At 36.7% G+C, this 21787-nt stretch overlaps 1 protein-coding gene across 1 annotated transcript in view; it reads right to left on the reverse strand.

Annotated features, from left to right (window-relative positions):
- The window catches only part of LRP1B (LDL receptor related protein 1B), a 2241805-nt gene that overhangs the window by 216412 nt on the left and 2003606 nt on the right, over positions 1-21787 (reverse strand). The window contains exon 67 of the mRNA XM_088842364.1: positions 233-349. Within this exon, the coding sequence (XP_088698490.1) occupies positions 233-349 (117 nt within the window). The remainder of the gene's footprint in view (positions 1-232; positions 350-21787) is intronic.

Genomic DNA, 21787 nt, shown 5'->3' on the forward strand with positions numbered 1-21787 from the left:
CAATTCTGATAACTGTAAGAAAATAACTCCCAGGATGAGCCATTTCAATAATTCTACCATTTGAGATTCAGGTCAATTTAGTCTGAATATTCTTGTTCAAGTGTGAATATAGGTATAAAAATGTGAGCTGCAAGACAGGTTCAAATTCATATCTTAACTAAACTAAAAATTGCTATCCTGCTTATTGAATAGGCTGTCAAGCTTGCAATGTTCTCAAGCAAGAGTTACTTACTACAGTTTTCTTCATCTGAATTATCACTGCAGTCATTTTGGCTATCACACCGCCAGTGATCTGGAATACAGTTGTTGTTTTTACACTGGAATTCATGAGGACCACAAGTCTTTTTATCTGTAATGGAAAGAACCAGAATTTGCATTGTTGGCTTCCATAAAGATATCCCTCATGGTGTCCTCACTGCCGTGTGAATCCAGAGGATATGACATTTCCTAGGACCTCAAGTCAGTTCTTAACTGAAAAGCATTCCTAGGAAAAATTGAAGGCAAATTCTGACTAATATTTCATTGTGAGATAATTGCAAAGCAACTGATTGGACTAGCCACTCAACACAAATCAGTCAATAAAAATAAAGATCAAGATTATTGAAAACTATCCTTCTCTTTAAGATACTCCTTCCCTAAGCCATCTTCTATTTTTGCTAGAAAGTAGCAGCCATAAATAAATAGCTATTAACCAAACTGTGTGGTTGCCATCCTGTCTTCCTTCTTTAGAAGTTCTTACTCAAAATTTACCAATGGTCAGCTGATCTAAATGTATAGATTACAATAGTGCCTAAGTAAAGACCTTATAAATTGTGAAAGTGTCAGCTTATCTGAACCTCTAAATAACCCCACTGAATATCAGGAAAGGTATTTCCTAGCCCTTCGCTTTACAAATGCTAAGACAGATATTCTTAGAAGTTTAAGAACTTGATGTATTTTCACTACCAGTAAAAGACACAGCCAATTTTTTTTAAAAAAAGTGTGTTGACTCCTGATTTGCTGTTCTTTACAAAAAATCTGTGTCCATAGGATCCAGAATAAAAATGTACACAATAAGAATTTATGCAAAGTTTAGATCAGATATTTAAAATTTTTCATGACTAATATCCAACTGTTTATAATCTGTTCCATTGCTTCTTAAACTCTAATGTGTGTATATATTAATTAGTTGGGAATTTTGCTAAAATGGAAATTGAGATTGAGTAGATCTAGAATTCTAACAAGTTTTCTAAGAGTATTGATGTCAATGCACAATTTAAGATTTTCCCTTCACATACTTAAATCAACTCTTTTTTCTCTCAGCCATGTTAGAGATGGATAGTGAAGTGTTAAAATGATTGAGATTGGTAAAATAAATTTACTAAAGGAGAGAAGCTATTTGGTGGCCATTGCTACTCTTTACTGCAAATTGCATTTTACAAAATTCATATTTAAATAATATTATGAAAACAAAAGTGATTTAGGTTTAATTAAGAAAATCAGGTAATGATCATATATTGAAGATCCAGGCCACCTGCTGGGTAAGGATTTTCATAAACATGATCACACTCAATCTTCATAACATTCCTAAGAAGTATTATCACACGCATTTAAGTAAATGAGAAGTAAATCTTAAGAGTTTAACTGATTTCTCCAATTTTACAAAGGTCTTAGATGGCAAAGGACGAATTTATATCCAATCCTGCTCCAGAAACAATTTACATTTTTGTAGAAATCCTCATGATAGATCTTGAATGCCCTGTTCTACTAATATGTGTATTAGATATAGCCTAATAAATATATGCATGCAGATATAGAGAAAGGGAGAGATAATATTCCCCTCCCTCTCTTCCATCCTGCCTGCACACCTGCCTGTCTGGTAATGATTACTCAGAATTTAACTGTGTCACTGTGTTGAGTATTGTGTTTCAAAATATATCCTTTTTGCCTGTGCTATATACCTAACTTCAGATTCAAAGATTGGTCTGAAATTTACAGAAGTTCTAATGTAGCATTATGCACATCTCAATCAAGCAACATGCTAGGATATTGGAATTTAAATAAACCTTGAAGATATTGTATCTGATACTGAACTATTTAGGTAATTAATTCATTTTGGAAATTAAAACAAACTCCTCTAAAACTAATACTATAGGTAACAGTAGTTTTATTTATTCCTTGCCATGTGTTGCTTGCATTATTTAAAATATTGTTTAAATTTTTAGAATAGAAGAATATAAGAAAGCAATCTGGATCAGAGAAACAGACCATTTGACTTAGTATTACATTGTACCCAGGCAATCCTCCATGATTACAAAAGGTTAACAAGCAGCACTGAGTATCAGTACAATGGGTTTTTAAGTTTTCTCCCCTAAATTGCGTCATATTTTGTGTTTGAAAGAGACTTACACTTACAAGTTACAGTTATAAGTTCATTACAGTTCATTGCTAAGGTTTCCATTCGGGGCTTTGCAGAAAGAGTCACATGAAAATGTTAATTGCTTTATGTAAGGTTATTTGAATTTTATGTTTCCAAGCTATTTAACTTTTTGATCCATGACACTGCTTATAAACATTACAAATATAAACTATATAAACTATATAGGTATAAACAGCAGTTCTTGAATTGGCTACACATTAAAGTCACCAAGGGAACATTAAAAAATCCCTCTGCCCAGTCCATCTCCATATCAATAAAATAAGATTCTCTGGGGTGGAACCCACATATCAGTATTTTTATTAAAGCAAGCTGGATGATTCCAATGAGCAGCCAAAACTGAAAATCACTGAACCTCAAAACCGATTGTAGAATAGAACATATAAAATTCCAAATTGTAATATTCCAGAAAAATACTCACAATATGTAGAGTTTTCTATTCACTCATATTGTTAAATAGAAATGGAACAATGCTTTCATTTTTTTTTATTATAAATTTGAAGAAAACAAATATAGTATTTGAAAACTTGTTTTCTTTGTTTAATACATTTTCATGTGAATTGTAGATTCTCAGAAACAAATTGAATCCTCCCAGAAAGGTGGAGTGAGGGACCATCAAAAGATAAAACTGTTTGTAATATATACTGTATGGGGCTTCTTTATATGTGCACTGCCTATTTCTCAAAAGAGAGAAAAGAATCTGGTTCTGTGATGCCTTGTGGAATAAGAAATGTGGAAGTGAACTGAGAAACAGGGGTGAAAGATAGATTTAGTTTTCTCCTTATACCAAAAGGAAGCCAAAGGAAGCTATAAACTGCTGAATTAATAACTGAATTTGTAATGTTACCACGCGATGTTTTAGACAGAGAGTTTCAACAGAGGAAGTCAACTGGAGTCCCCGGCCAGAAATCTCTGACCTTGCAATAGAAGCAAAAATTTGCAAACTACCACTTCAGGCTTAAGCTCAAAGCAAAGTTTATTAAAGCATAGATATACTCTCAGAGAGAGAGAGGGGATGTTTCTGGAAAGTAAAACTGGCCTGCCTACACAGGCTTAGGGGCTTCCCAGGTGGCACTAGTGGTAAAGAACCCTCCTGCCAATGTAGGAGACATAAGAGATGCAGGTTCCATCCCTGGGTCGGGATGATCCCCTGGAGGAGAGCATAACAACCCACTTCAGTATTTTTGCCTGGAGAATACCATGGACAGCGGAGCCTGGTGGGCTGCAGTTTATAGAGTCTCAGAGTCAGACATGACTGATGTGACTTTAACACACATGCATACAGGCTTCAGGTTGTTTTATAAGTTGTTCTATGAGCAGGTGGAGTGTAATCATGGGTGAAAGACAGGGAATAGCTATTTGATTGACTGCCCTGATATCTGTAACTCATTCATTATTGCTCATGTCCCTACCCTTGGTTCACTAAGAAAAACCCATCTTGGGTGTGTGTGGGGGGGTAGAATTTATTAGAATGTTGGTATATATTAAGTCTGAGTTTACTAGAAGTTATCTTTCTGTCTAGTTAGGGCATGCAGTGCCCAGGGCCTTCTCTTACTGTGCTCCCTCTTTATCAGGATAAGTTGCTCACCAACCAACCAGAGTTTCACAGGTTCTGGATGAAGTCAGAGGAGGGTCTTCAGATGGCTGGGGCCTAACTGGTTGTCCCCCAAGCAAGGGTCCTCAGATGGCTGGGGCTTAGCTGAATTATCCCCCTCTTGTTTCTCTCACCTCTGTCACTTCCTTGTTGCTAATGCCTAACTACCTAACAGGAAGGGCATAGGATACAACATCAATGTATATGTTTATTATATATCTATATATCGTCAATAACAAAAAATTAAACATTTATAATGGTATCAATGAAACAGCAAATACCCAGGAATAAAGCTAGCAAAATTTGTGCAAGACCATACTGAAAACCGTAAAGCATTGCTAAGAGAAAGTTAATATGTCCAAGAAAATGCAGTGATATCTATATTCATGGACTAGAAAACTCAAATTGCTATAGCTTCTCTAAATGAATATACAGAATCAATGAAACCCTTACTAAAATTCCAGTAAGTTACTTTTGAAGGGATAGGTTATCCTAATCTAATTATTCTTAAGAAATTGATTATTCTAAAATTATATTTAAATGCAAAGGATCTAGAACAATCAGCCGATACTGAAAAAAGAACAAAGCTAGAGTATTTACAGTACCTGATTTTAAGTTACTTTAAAGTTACAGTATCAAGAGAGTATTGAATAAAATGAAACCAGAAATGTAAGTCTACACATACAGTTAACTGATTTTCAACAAAGGCTCTAAATCAATTTAATGGGAAAAGGAAAGTTTTTTTAGCAACTATTATTGAAATGAATGGCTATCTATATGAAAATGATAAATCTCAACCCACCATACCCATACACAAAAATGAATCTCAGTTGATCGTAAGTGTAATATAAAGCTTTAGAATATAGGAAAATATTTTCATAATCTTGGAGTAGGCAAAGATTGCTTGCTTACTAGGTCACTTCAGTCATGTCCAACTCTTTGGGCCCCCATGAACTAGGGCCCTCCAGGCTCCTGTGTCCATGGGATTCTCCAGGCAAGAATACTTGAGTGAGTTGCCATGCCCTTCTCTGATTTCTTAGAACACATAAAACAATAATCCAAAAAATTGGCAAATTGAACTTAACCAAAATTAAACTTTTTTATTCTCTAGAAGATATCATTAAGAAAAATGAATTGACAAACTTTTCTTCATATTAAAAAGTGAAATATTGAAATATGGAGTTTTTGTTGATCATGTTAATATTCTTCTGTAATCATCACTATCTATTTTCCAGTTCAGAAAACATAATGATTATAGGCAGCTGGGTAACATGCAATGATTCTTGTTACAAAAAAGTAATGTAGTCACAGAAACACTGAAGCAAAAAGAATTATGATAACAATGAAACTGAGCCTCCATCATAGCAGCTCCTTGTTTCCTCCTCCTGACTCTAACATCATAGAGTTAGAAGTATGGGGTTAGAATTGGAGTTAGAACTGGAGCACCTTCTTTTGCATTGATAGAAAATCTTGTCTACTATTGGGGGCAGGATAACTGCCGGTTATCAAAACATAACCTCTTTATATAGACATCATTATGTTCTTTCTTTAAATCAACCTTATACAGTTTTGATCTCTCACTCTAAATCTGCCTCCAGGCATCTATTAGCATCATGAAGAAGTGAAGTGAAGTCACTCAGTCGTGTCCGACTCTTTGCAACCCCATGGACTGTAGCCTACCAGGTTCCTCTGTCCATGGGATTCTCCAGGCAAGAATACTGGAGTGGGTTGCCATTTCCTTCTCCAGGGGATCTTCCTGACCCAGGGATTGAACCCGGGTCTCCTGCATTGCAGGCAGACTCTTTAACCTCTGAGCCACAGGGAAGCCGATATAGAAATGAATATACCTATATATGCTGCTAGCAAATATTCTAAAGCTCATTGACTGGTTATGAGTTCCTAACAGTGATGACGCAAGTTGACTCTTCCTTATGGGAGACGTTTCCTTCCTTAGGGAGGGTTTACTGACATGTAATGTTTTGGTTGACATAAACATAGTAGATATATAACATTATTATTGGCTTTTTTTGTCATTTTGAAACTACTATTTCCACCACTGGTGATGCTGTTATTCATGGACCACTGCCTCCTCTGTCACAGGGGAAGACCTGTGAGCCAAGGTGGACTCTTCCCTTAGAACACAATTAGTCTGCAAAAATAACATGCTACTGATGTTTAAAAGCATTTATTTTATAAATTAAACTTAGCAGATGATTATTCTCTTTTAATATTAAAGAAATATGAAGGAGGGCAGTGCAGGGATTTTATGGTGGCTAGATAATATCCTGAGGATTACAGATTTCAATCATTCTGCTCCACCATCCTAAATAATAGGACTAAGAAAATACCATTTTTCTTAGTCACTTCATGGCCCAAGATGACTACTAGTGTTTGAGTCATTACACTGCAGGCCTGAAGGAGGACAGAAGGGCAAAACAAGAAGGCTTTTTAAGAAAACTCCCCCAAAATATTCATCCTGAAAGTCCCACCCAGTACTTCTGGTTACATTTCAAAGGTCAGAACTTAGTCACATGACAATATCTAGCTTCAAGGGGCGATGGGAAATGTGATGACTTACTCGGAATAACAATGCATCAACAAAAGATTTAGGCTTCTGTTTCTAAAGGGGAAATAAAAATGAGTAGATTGATGGGCAATTTAGGAGTCTCTGTCAATAAGTAAACAAGACCAATTAAAATCATTTGAGGTGATCTCCATGGCTGCTGAAAGGGAGAAGATTTCTTTTCTTTCATGATTGCAAATAACCTCAAGTTGCCATGGGTCATTTAAAAACCATGTAGAGTGCACCCATCTTAGAAGCCAAAGTAAGTAATAGTTCAAAACTGGAGGAAAAGATAAGCCTCTGATGACTCTATGTGAATTCTTAAATCAAAATTGTGCCTGAAGTCAACTCTATTCACTCCATGAAACTGAGGAAGAAAATATATTTCCCCACTGTTTTGTGCTGAATTTCTGTCATTTACAGACAACAGTCCTAACTGATATAAATACCATACTATATTTTGCTTAGAAATAGTATGGACTCCTAATAGTAATATTCTTTTCTGTATGTGATGATTTTATTCCCAAAATATTTCATTGGCTTATAATTACCTGGGAAATGCAGTCTCATTTTACAAGAAGTTTCAGAATTAGTCTCTATTTAAAAATTATTTGCAAACTCAGGCTTCCATGAAAGTGGGAGTTGGTAAACCTTTTTTGAGCATATTCTCTACATGACAAATGTGATTATAGCATTTAGTGATATTGATTATCTAGAAAGCTGCAGGTTGCCTTGCATTGTAAAGTGTCTGGTAGATCCGAAAATTAATTTCATGTTACTTCTCATCAATCAGGGTACTATTCCTCAATGAGCACTTACATGCACAACCTGTTCTTCTAGGGGAAGCGGAAATAATATGTGAATGCACCAGCAGTTGAGAATAACAATGCCAGCTGTAGCTTGTCCCAGTGGGCTTCTCTTAGTTCTGTTTTGCTTTTGAATTTTTAATTTTTTTAAACTTTTACATTAGTCTTCCAGGTAGAGAAGATAAAGGCTTATAAGTAAAACAAATTAACAATGACATATTTTCTTTATAAAGAGGTGAATCTATAATAAGCTAGCTCTCTAGAAGCTCCAATTATGGCATTTTTAAAATTGCATTTTAATGCAATGTATGTAATTTTCAGCAAAATTTTTTTGAATGCACATTATTCAGTTTTATAAATTATCATATTACATCCTGTAATGCCATCTATCACACTTGACAATAATTTGTGATTTGTTTTTTTAATTTAGAAACTCATATTGCAAACTTAGGGGGGTGAAGAGAGGGGAGCTTGTTCTAGTATGCATCTAAAACACAATTTTCTTTTATCTCCAATACCCTAAAACCTTAAAGTCACAGTTTATATCATTCACAATGCTTAGGAGAAACACTGCTTTTTGTGTGGAGGAAAGGGTGTATGAAAAGAAGCATGTTCTAGCAATAGCATTGTCTGTGGCCAATCTCACTTTATCCCAGCCTACTTTAAGTCTTTATTGTCATATCATCTCTTATTTTCATGTGAAAAATCACTTCAATAGAGGAGATAATGGAAAGTCATGATAACAGCATAGACTCTATTTTTAAGGGCTCAAATAACAGGCTGTAAGGAAGTTACTGGAAAAGGATAAAAAGAGGAAGTAAATATAGTTGTGCTAGATGAGAGTGACCAACAGTTGTCAGTCTTAGACTCTAACCTAATTAATGGAATATATGGTAGGATGCTCTCTTGCCCCTTACATACTTACACAGTCTTTAATATTCCCATCTTTCAATCTTTTTTCCTTTAAAATGAATTTAATGCATTTTTATATCTAATATAAACTGAAAACAAAGGTTTTGTTGTAAATTCATGGTGGGAACAGAAAAGAAATGTTGAGTTATTCAGGGTCCCTCAAATGGAGGGATATCCTCAGATTCTTGAACCCCAAAGTAATGAAGTCTTGTTCTGGTGTATGGATTTTTGAAATGCATGGTGTCAGTGCTCCCTCTACAATATTTGGTACTCATCATCCCTCTCTATGCTAATCCAATGACTTTCTCTAAAAAAAAATGGAATTTAGTTGCTTTACAGTGTTGTGCTTCTGCTGTACAATGAAGCGAGTTAGCTATATGTATACATATATCTCCTCCCTCTTGAACCTACCTCCCACCTACCCCTACCTCCCACCCCTCCATTCCACCCTTCTATTTCATCACAGAGCATAACAGAGCTCCCTGTTAAGCCAGTGGCTTCTAACTACAAGCATGTGGGACTCTCTGCTTGGCCCTGATCTGGAAGTGCTTTTTAGGGCACTTATGCCCTTCTCTTCCTTGGAGCTGTGTTAAACAAATGACTGACAGGATCTGGTGAATAAACATCTCAGCTCTCTCCTTTGCTTAGGGTAACTGATTATTCTATACTATCTCACAGAATTTCCTTGTAGAATGGATCTCATTCCTGCAATAAATTGCTCAATAATGTGCTTTCTATTCCCCCTTCCCTTCCTTGGTTAACTGCCCATCATTACTAATTTGTGGAATCATTTCCCCAATAAATCACTTATATTTAAAGTCTTGTGAATGCAAGTTCTACTTCTAGGAAAACTCAACTTAAGAAAGAATGGACTGTGCTTTGCTTAATCGTGTCTAACTCTTTGTGACCACACATTGACTGAGCCTGCCAGGCTCCTCTGTCCATGTGGATTCTCCCGGCAAGAATACTGAAGTGGGTTGCCTTGCCCTCCTCCAGGGGATCTTCCCAACCCAGGGATCAAACCCAGGTCTCCCACATTGCAAGTAGATTCTTTACCGTCTGAGCCACCAGGGAAGGGGTGATGATATATGTTGTCATTTAATCAACAAACATAAATTAATGCCTATCATGTACTTGGCATTGCTCTGACCTCATAGGGTTTATATTAATGAAGAAAACTGGCATAAATCCCTACCCTCACTGAATTTATATACTAATGGCAAAGTGGTGATTTGAGACTAGAGAGAAACAACAACAACAACAACAAAATATTGACTGGAGGTAAAGAGTGCTATAGTGAAAAACAGAGAAAAGATTAGAGAATGTGTGTGGAAGGGGGGATTTCAAATGATAGTTTGCAAATGCTATATTAAGAAAGTGACCTTGGGATTTCTCTGTTAGTACAGTGGCTCAGACATTATTCTCCCATTACAGGGGGCCAGGATTCAATCCTTGGTCTGGGAACTAGATCCCACACACTGCAACTAAAGATTCTAGTTCAGTTCAGTTCAGTTCAGTTATTCAGTCGTGTCCGACTCTCCATGACCCCATGAATCACAGCACACCAGGCCTCCCTGTCCATCACCAACTCCTGGAGATCACTCAAACTCATGTCCATCGAGTCGGTGATGCCATCCAGCCATCTCATCCTCTGTTGTCCCCTTCTCCTCCTGCCCCCAATCCTTCCCAGCATCAGAGTCTTTTCCAATGAGTCAATTCTTCACATTAAGTGGCCAAAATATTTGAGTTTCAGCTTTAGCATCAGTCCTTCCAATGAACACCCAGGACTGATCTCCTTTAGAAAGGACTGGTTGGATCTCCTTGCAGTCCAATGGACTCTCAAGAGTCTTCTCTAGCACCACAGTTCAAAAGCATCAATTCTTCGGTGATCAGCTTTCTTCACAGTCCAACTCTCACATCCATACATGACCACTGGAAAAACCATAGCCTTGACTAGACGGACCTTTGTTGGCAAAGTAATATCTCTGCTTTTTAATATGCTGTCTAGGTTGGTCATAACTTTCCTTCCAAGGAGTAAGCGTCTTTTAATTTCATGGCTGCAATCAGCATCCGCAGTGATTTTGGAGCCCTGAAAAATAAAGTCTGACACTGTTTCCACTGTTTCCCTATCTATTTCCCATGAAGTGATGGGACCAGATGCCATGATCTTATTTTTCTGAATGCTGAGCTTTAAGCCAACTTTTTCACTCTCCTCTTTTACTTTCATCAAGAGGCTTTTTAGTTCCCCTTCACTTTCTGCCATAAGGGTGGTATCATCTGCATATCTGAGGTTAGCACTGCCAAATAAATAAATACTTTTTAAAAAAGATACTTTTAAAATAAAGTGACCTTGAAAATTGGCAAAGAGAAAACAGGATTGAACCATGTTATATCCCAGGAAGAAATAGGACCCTGAAAGAATAAGCAGACCTGGAAAGTCCAAGAAAACAGGGAGATGAAAGTGGCTGAACGAGAGGAAACATGTCAACTTCAGCAAGAGTGCTGGGAGAGATCAGGAAGATGGTCCATTGGTGCAAATGGGCACTGACACTAATCAAGGCTTTGTACAGAACTTCTGTTGTTTCTCTTCCCTGGAAGAGAGCATCTACATTTGGCCACTTTTTTTTACAAATACATTTTAACATTTATGTCAAAATAAAGACAGAAATTTGAATGACTGCTAAATGGTTATAGCAATACAGAAACCCCAATCTAAAAAACACCATGATGGATTCTTTGGTCTGCATATATTTTGGATAATTATCTTTTTCTCAGCTTTTGTGCCATACTTACAAAACTAGCACGGTAGCATACACTGATACAGGTATGCTAGGTAAAAGCAAGCCAAATTCATCTCTGAAAGAAAACTGAGACTCCTACAGAATGAAATGCATCTAGGGACAAGATTTATTGACTACAGGTCAATAATCTGATTTACTGATCAGATTTATTGCATAAAGTACCAAATAGGTCTATCATTTCAACCAGAATTGCATTTCCTTTTTTATAGCACCGGCATTTTTTATTTCATTGTTGTTGGTACAGCAAAATTTGGTTATATAAAGAGATTTCTAAGTAAATATTGTTATGAACAATCTTTTAAAATTGATATTAGTATTTTCAGATTCCAGTTTGAATTGTATGTTTTAGTTCGACAACAACAATAGCACCTAGTATTTGTTGAGTGTTTTCTCTAAGTTCAAGGCTAAGTTTGATTCATGTGATCCACCGAGCAACTCAGAAAGGAATGTATATTGAACAGCCGAGAATACTAAACCTCACATTACAATAAATTACTTGTCCCAAAGCCCACAGCTCTTAAACTGCAAAACCAGGTCTTGAATCCATATAATCTCATTAATACCTATACTGTAAACCATACTGAAATGAACACAAATAATCCCTCCAAAGAAAGTTCTCCACTGCTTCCTTCTTTTGCCACTTTATACCAAGATCTCAGTTTTATGGACTAAATGATGACTAAAATTGCATACATGTCAAAAGTTGAGATAAAGTGAACTAAAGGAAAACACAGTTGCCTTTATAAAACCCTGAAGCTACAAAAGGTCTAACCTCAGAGGGAAACATTATATTCGTGTAAGGAGTGTAATTTACACTCAGAGATAAATATGGACAAAATTGCGAAGTCTTCAGTGATAAGATTTGTTATTCCTGAACTGTACGAACTTAAAAAAAAATAATTTGGCATACATTATAATTTGAGGAAAACAATTTGGCTTATTAAAAAAAAATATGGGGGTCTGTCTCTCTCTCTCAGTGCAGAACATATCCTTTACTTGCCTTATAGTTCAACCAGGTGCTGCTGCTGCTGCTGCTAAGTCACTTCAGTTGTGTCCGACTCTGTGTGACCCCATAGACGGAAGTCCACCAGGCTCCCCCGTCCCTGGGATTCTCCAGGCAAGAACACTAGAGTGGGCCGCCATTTCCTTCTCCAATGTGTGAAAGTGAAAAGTGAAAGTGAAAAGTGAAAGTTAAGTCGCTCAGTCGTGTCCGACCCTTAGTGACTCCACGGACTGCAGCCTACCAGGCTCCTCCATCCATGGGATTTTCTAGGCAAGAGTACTGGAATGGCTTGCCATTCCTATATCAGTAAATGATCATATCAGTCTTTATCTCATCATTCCTTATTGGCTGCCTAGTCAGCAAGGTATTGATTTGTTTTTTAAGATTCTGCTTACAGTACATGATTGTTTACTTGGCTTATTCCCAAATGTCTTTAAAAACCTTAATAGTGCACTTCCATGTTAGATGGCTTTATTCACCTTTTAATAAGCCTGCTTGCCTTTTATATTAATACTGCATCTGCTTCCAGAATAGTATTTTTCAGAGAGACAGCAGGTTATGAAAAGAAATACAAAAACAAACAAAAAAACACAAAACACTGTGCTTGGGCTGAATTTAATATGGGAATTTAAATAAAGGAATTCAAATAAAATTCACATTTTAATTCAGCCATTAGACCCATGAAGAAAGAAAAGTATCTCAATGGAAAACATGAAGCATCATTCAACCTACATTAATTTAGCTCATCCAAATATTCCTTCAAGTTCTAATATGTCACTATAAACAATGAAGAATCAGAATTGTTCTTTATTTACACTTTATTAAATCTAATAAAGAAAAGAATCATCACTTTAAAACATATATCATGATGGGATATATCATCAAATTAACAAAATTATTATCCATAGTGGAGATGAACTGAAAATATTGTTACTGGGCAAGGTTAAAACCTCTGACTGGGAATAGCTACTAACCAGAAGGGGAAGCAAGAGGAACCCACTGACTTGGGGCTTGGTTTGATTTATTAGAGACATGGTTTCCAATGTATCCATTCACCTACCAGCTTCACAAATTTACCATTTTCCAGTATCATCTATACCGGTATTTATTTAATACATTTTTAAATGGCTTAACTTGCTAATATTAAACTTCACCATGAGCCACAGATTATTAATATCATGACATGAGATGCTAGTGTCTATATTTCAAATCTTTGTAAGATACAAAATTACTCTGTGTAATTAGCATCACAGACTCAATGGACATGAGGCTGAGCATACTCCAGGAGATAGTGAAGGATAAACGAGCCCGGCGTGTTGAAGTCCATGGAGTCACAAAGAGTCTGACACAACTTAGCAGCTAAACAACAACAATTACTCTGTGTACTATGTGAAATTATCTGTTGTTTAGATGTTATGTGCTTGCTATAAATCCAGAATTATTGCTTTAGGACAGTTTTTCCAAGTATTTTAAAGAGTAAAACACACATACAAACACACACTTATACACACAGAAACATACACGTGAATTAGAGACATCTTACTGACACTGTGTGTGTGCTTGCTAAGGCACTTCAGTTGTGTCCAACTCTTTGCGACCCCTTGGACCATAACCTGCCAAGTTTCTCTGTCCATTGGATTCTACAGGCAAGAATACTGGAGTATCTTCCTGGCCCAGGGAGAGAACCTGCATCTCTTAATCTCCTCATTGTCAGGGGGGTTCTTTACCACTAGCGCCACCTGGGAAGCCCCTTGTTGAAAGTACTTGTGAAAGTGAAAGTTGCTCAGTCATGTACGACTCTTTGGGACCCCATAGACTATACATGCCATGAAATTCTCCTGGCCAGAATCCTGGAGTGGGTAGCTTTTCCATTTTCCAGGGGATCTTCCCAACCCAGGGATCAAACCCAGGTCTCCTGCATTGCAGGCAGATTCTTTACAAGCTGAGCCACAAGGGAAGACCAAAATTACTTGTCGTTTAACACAACTATCCTATATTATATACTTAAGGTGCTACTGTGGACTCAACAGGATTCTTATAATAACATTTAGGTGTTCTGGGTCCACAACTGATTTTCTTTCCCCAGGGCACTGACATGTTTCTCTTGCAGAAGAAACTTATCAAAAGAAAAATAAGCCAAGTTCAGTTCAGTTCTGGAGAAGGCAATGGCACCCCACTCCAGTACTCTTAGCTGGAAAGTCCCATGGATGGAGGAGCCTGGTGGGCTGCAGTCCATGGGGTCGCTAAGAGTCGGGCACATTTCAATTTCACTTTTCACTTTCATGCATTGGAGAAGAAAATGGCAACCCACTCCAGTGTTCTTGCCTGGAGAACCCCAGGGACAGGGGAGCCTGGTAGGCTGCTGTCTATGGGGTCACACGGAGTTGGACACGACTGAAGCGACTTAGCAGCAGCAGCAGCAGCAGTTCAGTTCAGTCACTCAGTGTTGTCCGAATCTTTGCGACCCCATGGACCGCAGCACGCCAGGCCTCTATGCCTGTTAGCAACGCCCAGAGTCCACTCAAACTCATGTCCATCGAGTTGGTAATGCCCTATAACCAACTCATCTTCTGTCTTCCCCTTGTCCTCCCACCCTCAATCTTTCCCAGCATCAGGGTCTTTTCAATGAGTCAGCTCTTCGCATCAGGTGGCCAAAATATTGGAGTTGCAGCTTCAGCATCAGTCCTTCCAATGAGTGTTCAGGACTGATCTGCTTTAGGATGGACTGGTTGGATCTCCTTGCAGTCCAAGGGACTCTCAAGAGTCTTCTCCAGCACCACAGTTCAAAAGCATATATTCTTCGGCACTCAGCTTTTTTTATTGTCCAACTCTCACATCCATACAGAATATTGGAAAAACTGTAGCTTCAACTAGACAGACCTTTGTTGGCAAAGTAATGTCTTTACTTCTTAATACGCTGTTTAGGTTTGTCATAACTTTTCTTCCAAGGAGCGGGCATCTTTTAATTTCATGGCTCCAGTCACCATCTGCAGTGATTTTTTTTTTTTAATAATTTCTTGTATTTCTATGCTAACTTTATAGTTCTGGTTTCTCATTTCTTAATTAGTAATTAAGTGATTTTTGAAGCATCCAAAAATAAACTCTGTCACTGTTTCCACATCTATTTGAATTGATGGGACCAGTTATCACGATCTTAGTTTTCTGAATGTTGAGTTTTAAGTCAACTTTTTCACTCTCCCCTTTCACTTTCATCAGGAGGCTCTTTAGTTCTTCACTTTCTGCCATAAATGTGGTGTCATCTGCATATCTGAGGTTATTAATATTTCTCCTAGGAATCTTGATTCCAGCTTGTGCTTCTTCCAGGGCAGCATTTCTCATGATGTACTCTGCATATAAGTTAAATAAGCAGGGTGACAATGTATAGCCTTGGCATACTCCTTTTCCTATTTGGAACCAGTCTGTTATTCCATGTCCAGTTCAAACTGTTGCTTCTTGACCTGCATACAGATTTCTCAAGAGGCAGGTCAGATGGTCTGGTATTCCTATCTCTTGAAGGATATTCCACAGTTTGTTGTGATCCACACAAAGATTTTGGCATAGTCAGTAAAGTAGAAGTAGATGGTTTTCTGGCACTCTCTTGCTTTTTTCATGATCCAGGGGATGTTGGCAATTTGATCTCTGGTTCCTCTGCCTTTTCTAAAACCAGCTTGAACATCTGGGTTTCACGGTTCACGTGCTGTTGAAGCCTGGCTTGGAGAATTTTGAACACTACTTTGCTACTGTGTGATTATATTTTTTGCAGCCAAAGATGGAGAAGGTCTATACAGTCAGCAAAAACAAGACTGGGTGCTGACTGTGGCTCATATCATGAACTCCTTATTGCCAAATTCAGACTTAAATTGAAGAAAGTAGAGAAAAACCTCTCGACCATTCATGTATCACCTAAATTAAATCCCTTATGATTATACAGTGTAAGTTACAAATAGATTTAAGGGATTAGATCTGATAGATGGAGTGTCTGAAGGACTATGGACTGAGGTTTGTGACATTATACAGTAGGCAGCAATCAAGACCAAAAAAGACTTTTTCCCTAAGAAAAAGAAATGCAAAAAAGCAAAATCATTGTCTGAGGAGGCATCACAAATAACTACGATAAGAAGAGAAGCAAAAGGCAAAGGAGAAAAGGAGAGATATAGCCGTTTGAATGCAGAGTTCCAAAGAATAGCAAGAAAGCCTTCCTCAGTGACCAATGCAAAGAAATAGAGGAAAACAATAGAATGGGAAAGACTAGAGATCTCTTCAAGAAAATTAGGGATAGCAAGGAAACTTTTCAGCAAAGATGGGCACAATACAGGACAGAAATGGTATGGACCTAACAGAAGCAGAAAATATTAAGAAGAGGTGGCTAGAATACACAGAAGGACTATATAAAAAAGATCTTCAAAACCCAGATAATCACAATGGCATGATCAGTCACCTAGAGCCAGACATCCTGGAATGCCAAGTCAAGTGGTCCATAGGAAGCATCACTACAAACAAAGCTAGTGGAGGTGATGGAATTCCAGTTGAGCTATCTCAAATCTTAAAAGATGATGCTGAGAAAGTGCTGCACTCAATATGTCAGCAAATTTAGAAAATTCAGCATTAGCCACAGGACTGGAAAAGATCAGTTTTCATTCCAATCCCAAAGAAAGGCAATGCCAAAGAATGCTTAAATTACCTCACAATTGCACTCATCCCTCCCCCCCCGCACCCCCGCTAACAAAGTAATAGTCAAATAATCCAAAAAGAGTTAAAAAATATATACTAACTGTGACATATCAATATAACATTGTTGACATCCTGTATCTTTAAACCAGAAGTAGAATATCTCTTTGAAGAATTGATAAATAAATTTATTTTGTAGAATAGCTTCAATGTTAATTCTAAGGTGCTGAAAAACAAGACTCAAAGAATAATATATGATGACAATTTAAAGGGACTATTCTGATGGTAGTCAACACACTCATTCTTGACAGAACTTTATTCAACGTTTTATGAAGAAATCACATAAAGGTATGAAATGTGCTATTAGACTTGCAGGTGGCACAAATCTAGGAGGAATAAGTAAAATGTGAAAATACATGGTTGGAAGGAAAGCATTCTCAACAACTGAAGTGAGGTTTTGATAGAGGATGAATTTTAATAGGTACTATAGGAAATAACAATGTACATGACCTACAGGACATTAAATATAATAAATCTTTCACCTCCTAAAAATAATTGTTTTCTTTTTTCTGAGGCCTGAGAGAAAACTCTTCTGAATATCTTTTTAAAATAATGATCACATCATTATTCCTATATAGATACAATAATAAATTTTATGTAAAATTTCATTATATTTTGAAGGGTTTATCTCATATATGTATGTATGTATGTGTTAGTTGTTCAGTTTTGTCCTACTATTTGTGACTCCATGGACTGTAACCCACCAGGCTCCTCTGTCCATCGAATTGTCCAGGCATGAATACTGGAATGAGTAGCCATTTCCTTCGCCAGGGGATCTTCCTGACCCAGGGATTGAACCAAGGTCTCCTGCATTGCAGGCAGATTCTTTACTGCCTGAGTCACCAGGGAAGCAACTATCTCTCATATAAATGGATGTCAAGTTATAAAGCAAACTTAAATATCTTTTCTCAAATTGCTTTGCTGACCATGATATATCATTACACAGATCAAGCTTCTGATTTTGGGAATTTGGTAATTTTGTAATTTTTGGAATTTGAACTGTGGTAATTATTCTTTATTATTGCCCATTTAGAGCATGTTGTTGTTCAGTCCCTAAGTCATGTCCAATTTTTTTCAACCCCATGGACTACAGAACACCAAGCTCCTCTGTCCTCCACTAATTCCCAGAGTTTGCTCAAATTCATGTTCACTGAATCCATGATGCTATCTAACCATCTCATCCTCTGCTACCCTCTACTTCTTTTGCCTTCAATATTTCCCAGCATCAGGGTCTTTTCCAATGAGTCAGCTCTTTGCATCAGGTGACCAAAGTATTAGAGCTTCAATTTCCAGTGAATATTCAGGGTTGATTTCCTTTAAGGTTGACTGGTTTGATCTCCTTGTTGTCCAAGGGTCTCTCAACAGTCTTCTCTAGCACCACAGCTCAAACATACCAATTCTTTGGTGCTCAGCCTTCTGTATGGTCCAACTCTCAGATCCATACATGACTACTGAGAAAAGCATAGCTTTGACTATAAGGACCTTTGTTGGCAAAGTGGCATCTCTGCTTTTTAATATGCTGTCCTGGTTTGTCATAGCTTTACTTCCAAGGATCAAGTGTCATTTAATTTCATGGCTGCAGTCACTGAATGATTTTGGAGCCCAAGAAAATAAAATCTGTCACTGGTCCCACTTTTTCCCCTTTTATTTGCCATGAAGTGAAGTGATGAAACCAGATGCCATGATCTTAGTTTTTTAATGTTGAGTTTTAAGCCAACGTTTTCACTCTCATAAAGAGGCTCTTTAGTTCTTCTTCACTTTCTGCCATAAGGGTAGTGTCATCTGCATCTCTGAGGTTATTTATATTTCTCCTGGCAATCTTGATTCCAGCTTGTGCTTCATCCAGCCCAGCGTTTCTCATGATGTGCTCTGCATATAAGTTAAATAAGCAGGGTGACAATATACAGCCTTGTAGTGTGACAATATATAGTCACACTAGTAGTTAAAGACAAAAACATGTGATTAGGCACAGAATCTATGACCCTAAAAGTTGGAGTAATGGTATGGAAATATGATTTTCCCTGGCCTAGGGAGAATTGTCTCCAAACCCATGCTTACCAATTCATTGGTTTGACCTTACCTTTCTGACTTTGTTTCACCATTTGTTAGGTAACAATAACAACTGGAATAATATTATCAACTCCACCTAATTTAAAGGTTTCTCTAAGGACTACAAGAAAGTGATTGACCCATCTTAGACCTCAGTTGGTCTTCTCCAGTGGCTTAGCAGGCAAAGAATCCACCTTCAATGCAGGAGATACAGGAGACATGGGTTCGAGCCTGGGTCAGGAAGATACCCTGGAGTAGGAAATATTTGGCAACCCACTCCAGAATTCTTGGCTGGAAAATTCCAAGGATAGAAGACCCTACTGGGCTACAGTCCATGGGGTCACAAAGAGTAGGACATGACTGAGCACGCGCATGCACGCACACACACACACACACAGGACTTCAGTTAACTTTAATTATCTTATCATTTCTTCCTGTTGCCCCGGTTTTAACTTTTCTATCTTTACAAATAATGGCCAGAAATGAATCCCACAAGTCAATCAAGACTATTTGTTCAAAACTCGATAAATAAACAAATTTGAATATAGGTAAAGAGACTGGGGGTACAAGATAATAAATTTAGGAAAACTTAAGTATCAGTATCTCACAAACCTCTGTTGCTAGTTTTTGGTTACCTTTGATTATCCTCATTAGCCTAATCCTCATCCTCTTTCATCTCAATACTTAGCAAAGATCTTCCTTCAATATTGCCCTTCCACTAACCTCCAAAATCTTATTACAAAATTAAAGTAAAACAGTAGACTCCAAAAGTGGCAAATGCATCATTGTGTTTCTCAAAAGGGAAATTTCTCTTCTCCAGAAATGATTTTAACTGTTAATTCCTTCCCAAAATCCATCAAAGAAAAATTAATTCTCAAAGTTTATCAATGATTTCTCCACTTTCCAAGTCTAATTACATTGATTATAGAAAACTTCTGAGTCAGTTCACAAGTTTGACCTTAAAATGACTTTATATAGAACCCCCTTTTTTTTTTACACTGATAAATGGGCTTTTGCTCATCTGAAAAAATAAAAATATATATGTAAATAAGATATATATATATGAAAATATATATCCAAATATATCTCAATAAATATACCAAATATAATCTAAATCTGCTAGATAAAAACAGTATTCCTCTTCAAATTTTTAGATTAGCATAAATGCTCTATTGCCTCAATGTCAGGAAAAAAGTAATTGCTTTCAGGAGGAGAGAAAATTTTAAGGAAACACATGTGTCAAATATGGTACAAATTATTTTGAGAACGTAAACTTATTTAATCTTCTTAATAACTTTTGATAGATATTGCTTATTTCATACAGAAAACTGAAGCAAATGGTGGTTAATACACTTAACATTATTACATAGTCAGAAAATCATGAGGCCAATTTACTGATCTTTATGTTCTATCATACTACTAGAGTGATATCTACATATTCAAAAGCATTTATGAAGGCATACTTAAAGAGTGATGGCAGGATATTTAAAGTCTTGAAAATATGTTATATTACATCTTAAAAGAGTACAAACATTTATCTGAGTATTAGGAACTATGAGTTTTTTTTTTTTTAACATCCTGTAAACTGAAAAATGCTGTAAAGAATAAGTTTTAAATAAGTAAAAAATAAAAAAAAGTAAAAAATGAGTTTTAAAAGAAGCCTTAGAGATGTTATTGGCAGGCAGTACAATAATGTAGAATGGTTGAATTATTTTAGCTTCAAAGAAAGAAAAATTGAAGACACTTAAACACACAAACAGAAACACAAATGCTATCATATTGGACCTAAAATATTGGGTTGATATCCCCAAGATTGCATTCTGAAGCCAAACTAAAAAGTAAAGTCATCTTAAATTTTTTTATCTTCTGCCTTAAATTCCTTATATACTCCATATATATTAACACTGGTTTTCCTTTTTCTGCCGGTGTTAGAAAGTTTGCTTAAGAGAAAATCCCCTTAGAGACATATCTGAACTGAGGTTTCCAATAGGAAATCTGTCACTGTGAACCTCTGATGTTGCCTGCTAAAATGTAGCACTTCCCTAGGAAGGTACTAGAACAATCTTACCTTTCCCTGACATGTGGCTAGAGAGCCAAAGGAACTCATTTTTACTCTAAACTAAAATTCTCTAAAAAAGAAAATTTTCCATTTTAAAATTAAATTGCAAATGCCATTATGAAATAATTTTGAAGGAAAAAGACATTTCTTAAAACTATTTGGATTCTCTTGGCAGATATTCACATTCCAGGGACCATGCTCCTTATGGTGTCATTTGTTCACATTAAGCAAAATATCTCCATCTCAGCAGGAGATCTTGGCATATAATTAAGTTGATCCTTTTCAGAAAGTTTGCAATGGTGTTGTCTATTTATTGATAAAAAAGAGAATCTCATCTCTAATAGGATTTAAAATCTAGTTAGTTCTTTTCAGTCCATTAAAAAGATAGCTAATACTTTTCCTGAATGACCATTTTTCTTTTATATTAACTGTAGAAATCAACATCATTTCTGTATTGAAGACTTGGAATATATTGCTTTTAATTCCAAAAGACATTTAAATCAAATAGATTTAGTTTCAGCTTCCTCTTTGGTTTCCACAGCTCAATCCCTGGCCCAAAGCCTAACACAATAAAAGTAAAATAAAAGAAAATAAGATTAACCTTATCATTTGTATCTGACCAGTTTAAATAACATACATAACATTTTCAGAATGTCAACTGCATGGAGCAGTGACATACATAATAAAAACGTGCCCTGGGTGAAGCAATGCCTGCATGGAGAAGGAATACATTCTTACCCAAGAACAGAAGGAGGATGCTTCCATTTCTCACTTACTAAAGTTTCTCTGCCTTCTTTCTTGAAGCCTTGCCTAGGACCCCTCACAGAAGATGAGATTCTGCCTCTGTTCACATTTC

Source organism: Moschus berezovskii, chromosome 2, assembly GCF_049115385.1.
Source record: "Moschus berezovskii isolate FMDL1 chromosome 2, NW_MosBer_1.0, whole genome shotgun sequence".
NCBI classification, from domain to species: domain Eukaryota; kingdom Metazoa; phylum Chordata; class Mammalia; order Artiodactyla; family Moschidae; genus Moschus; species Moschus berezovskii.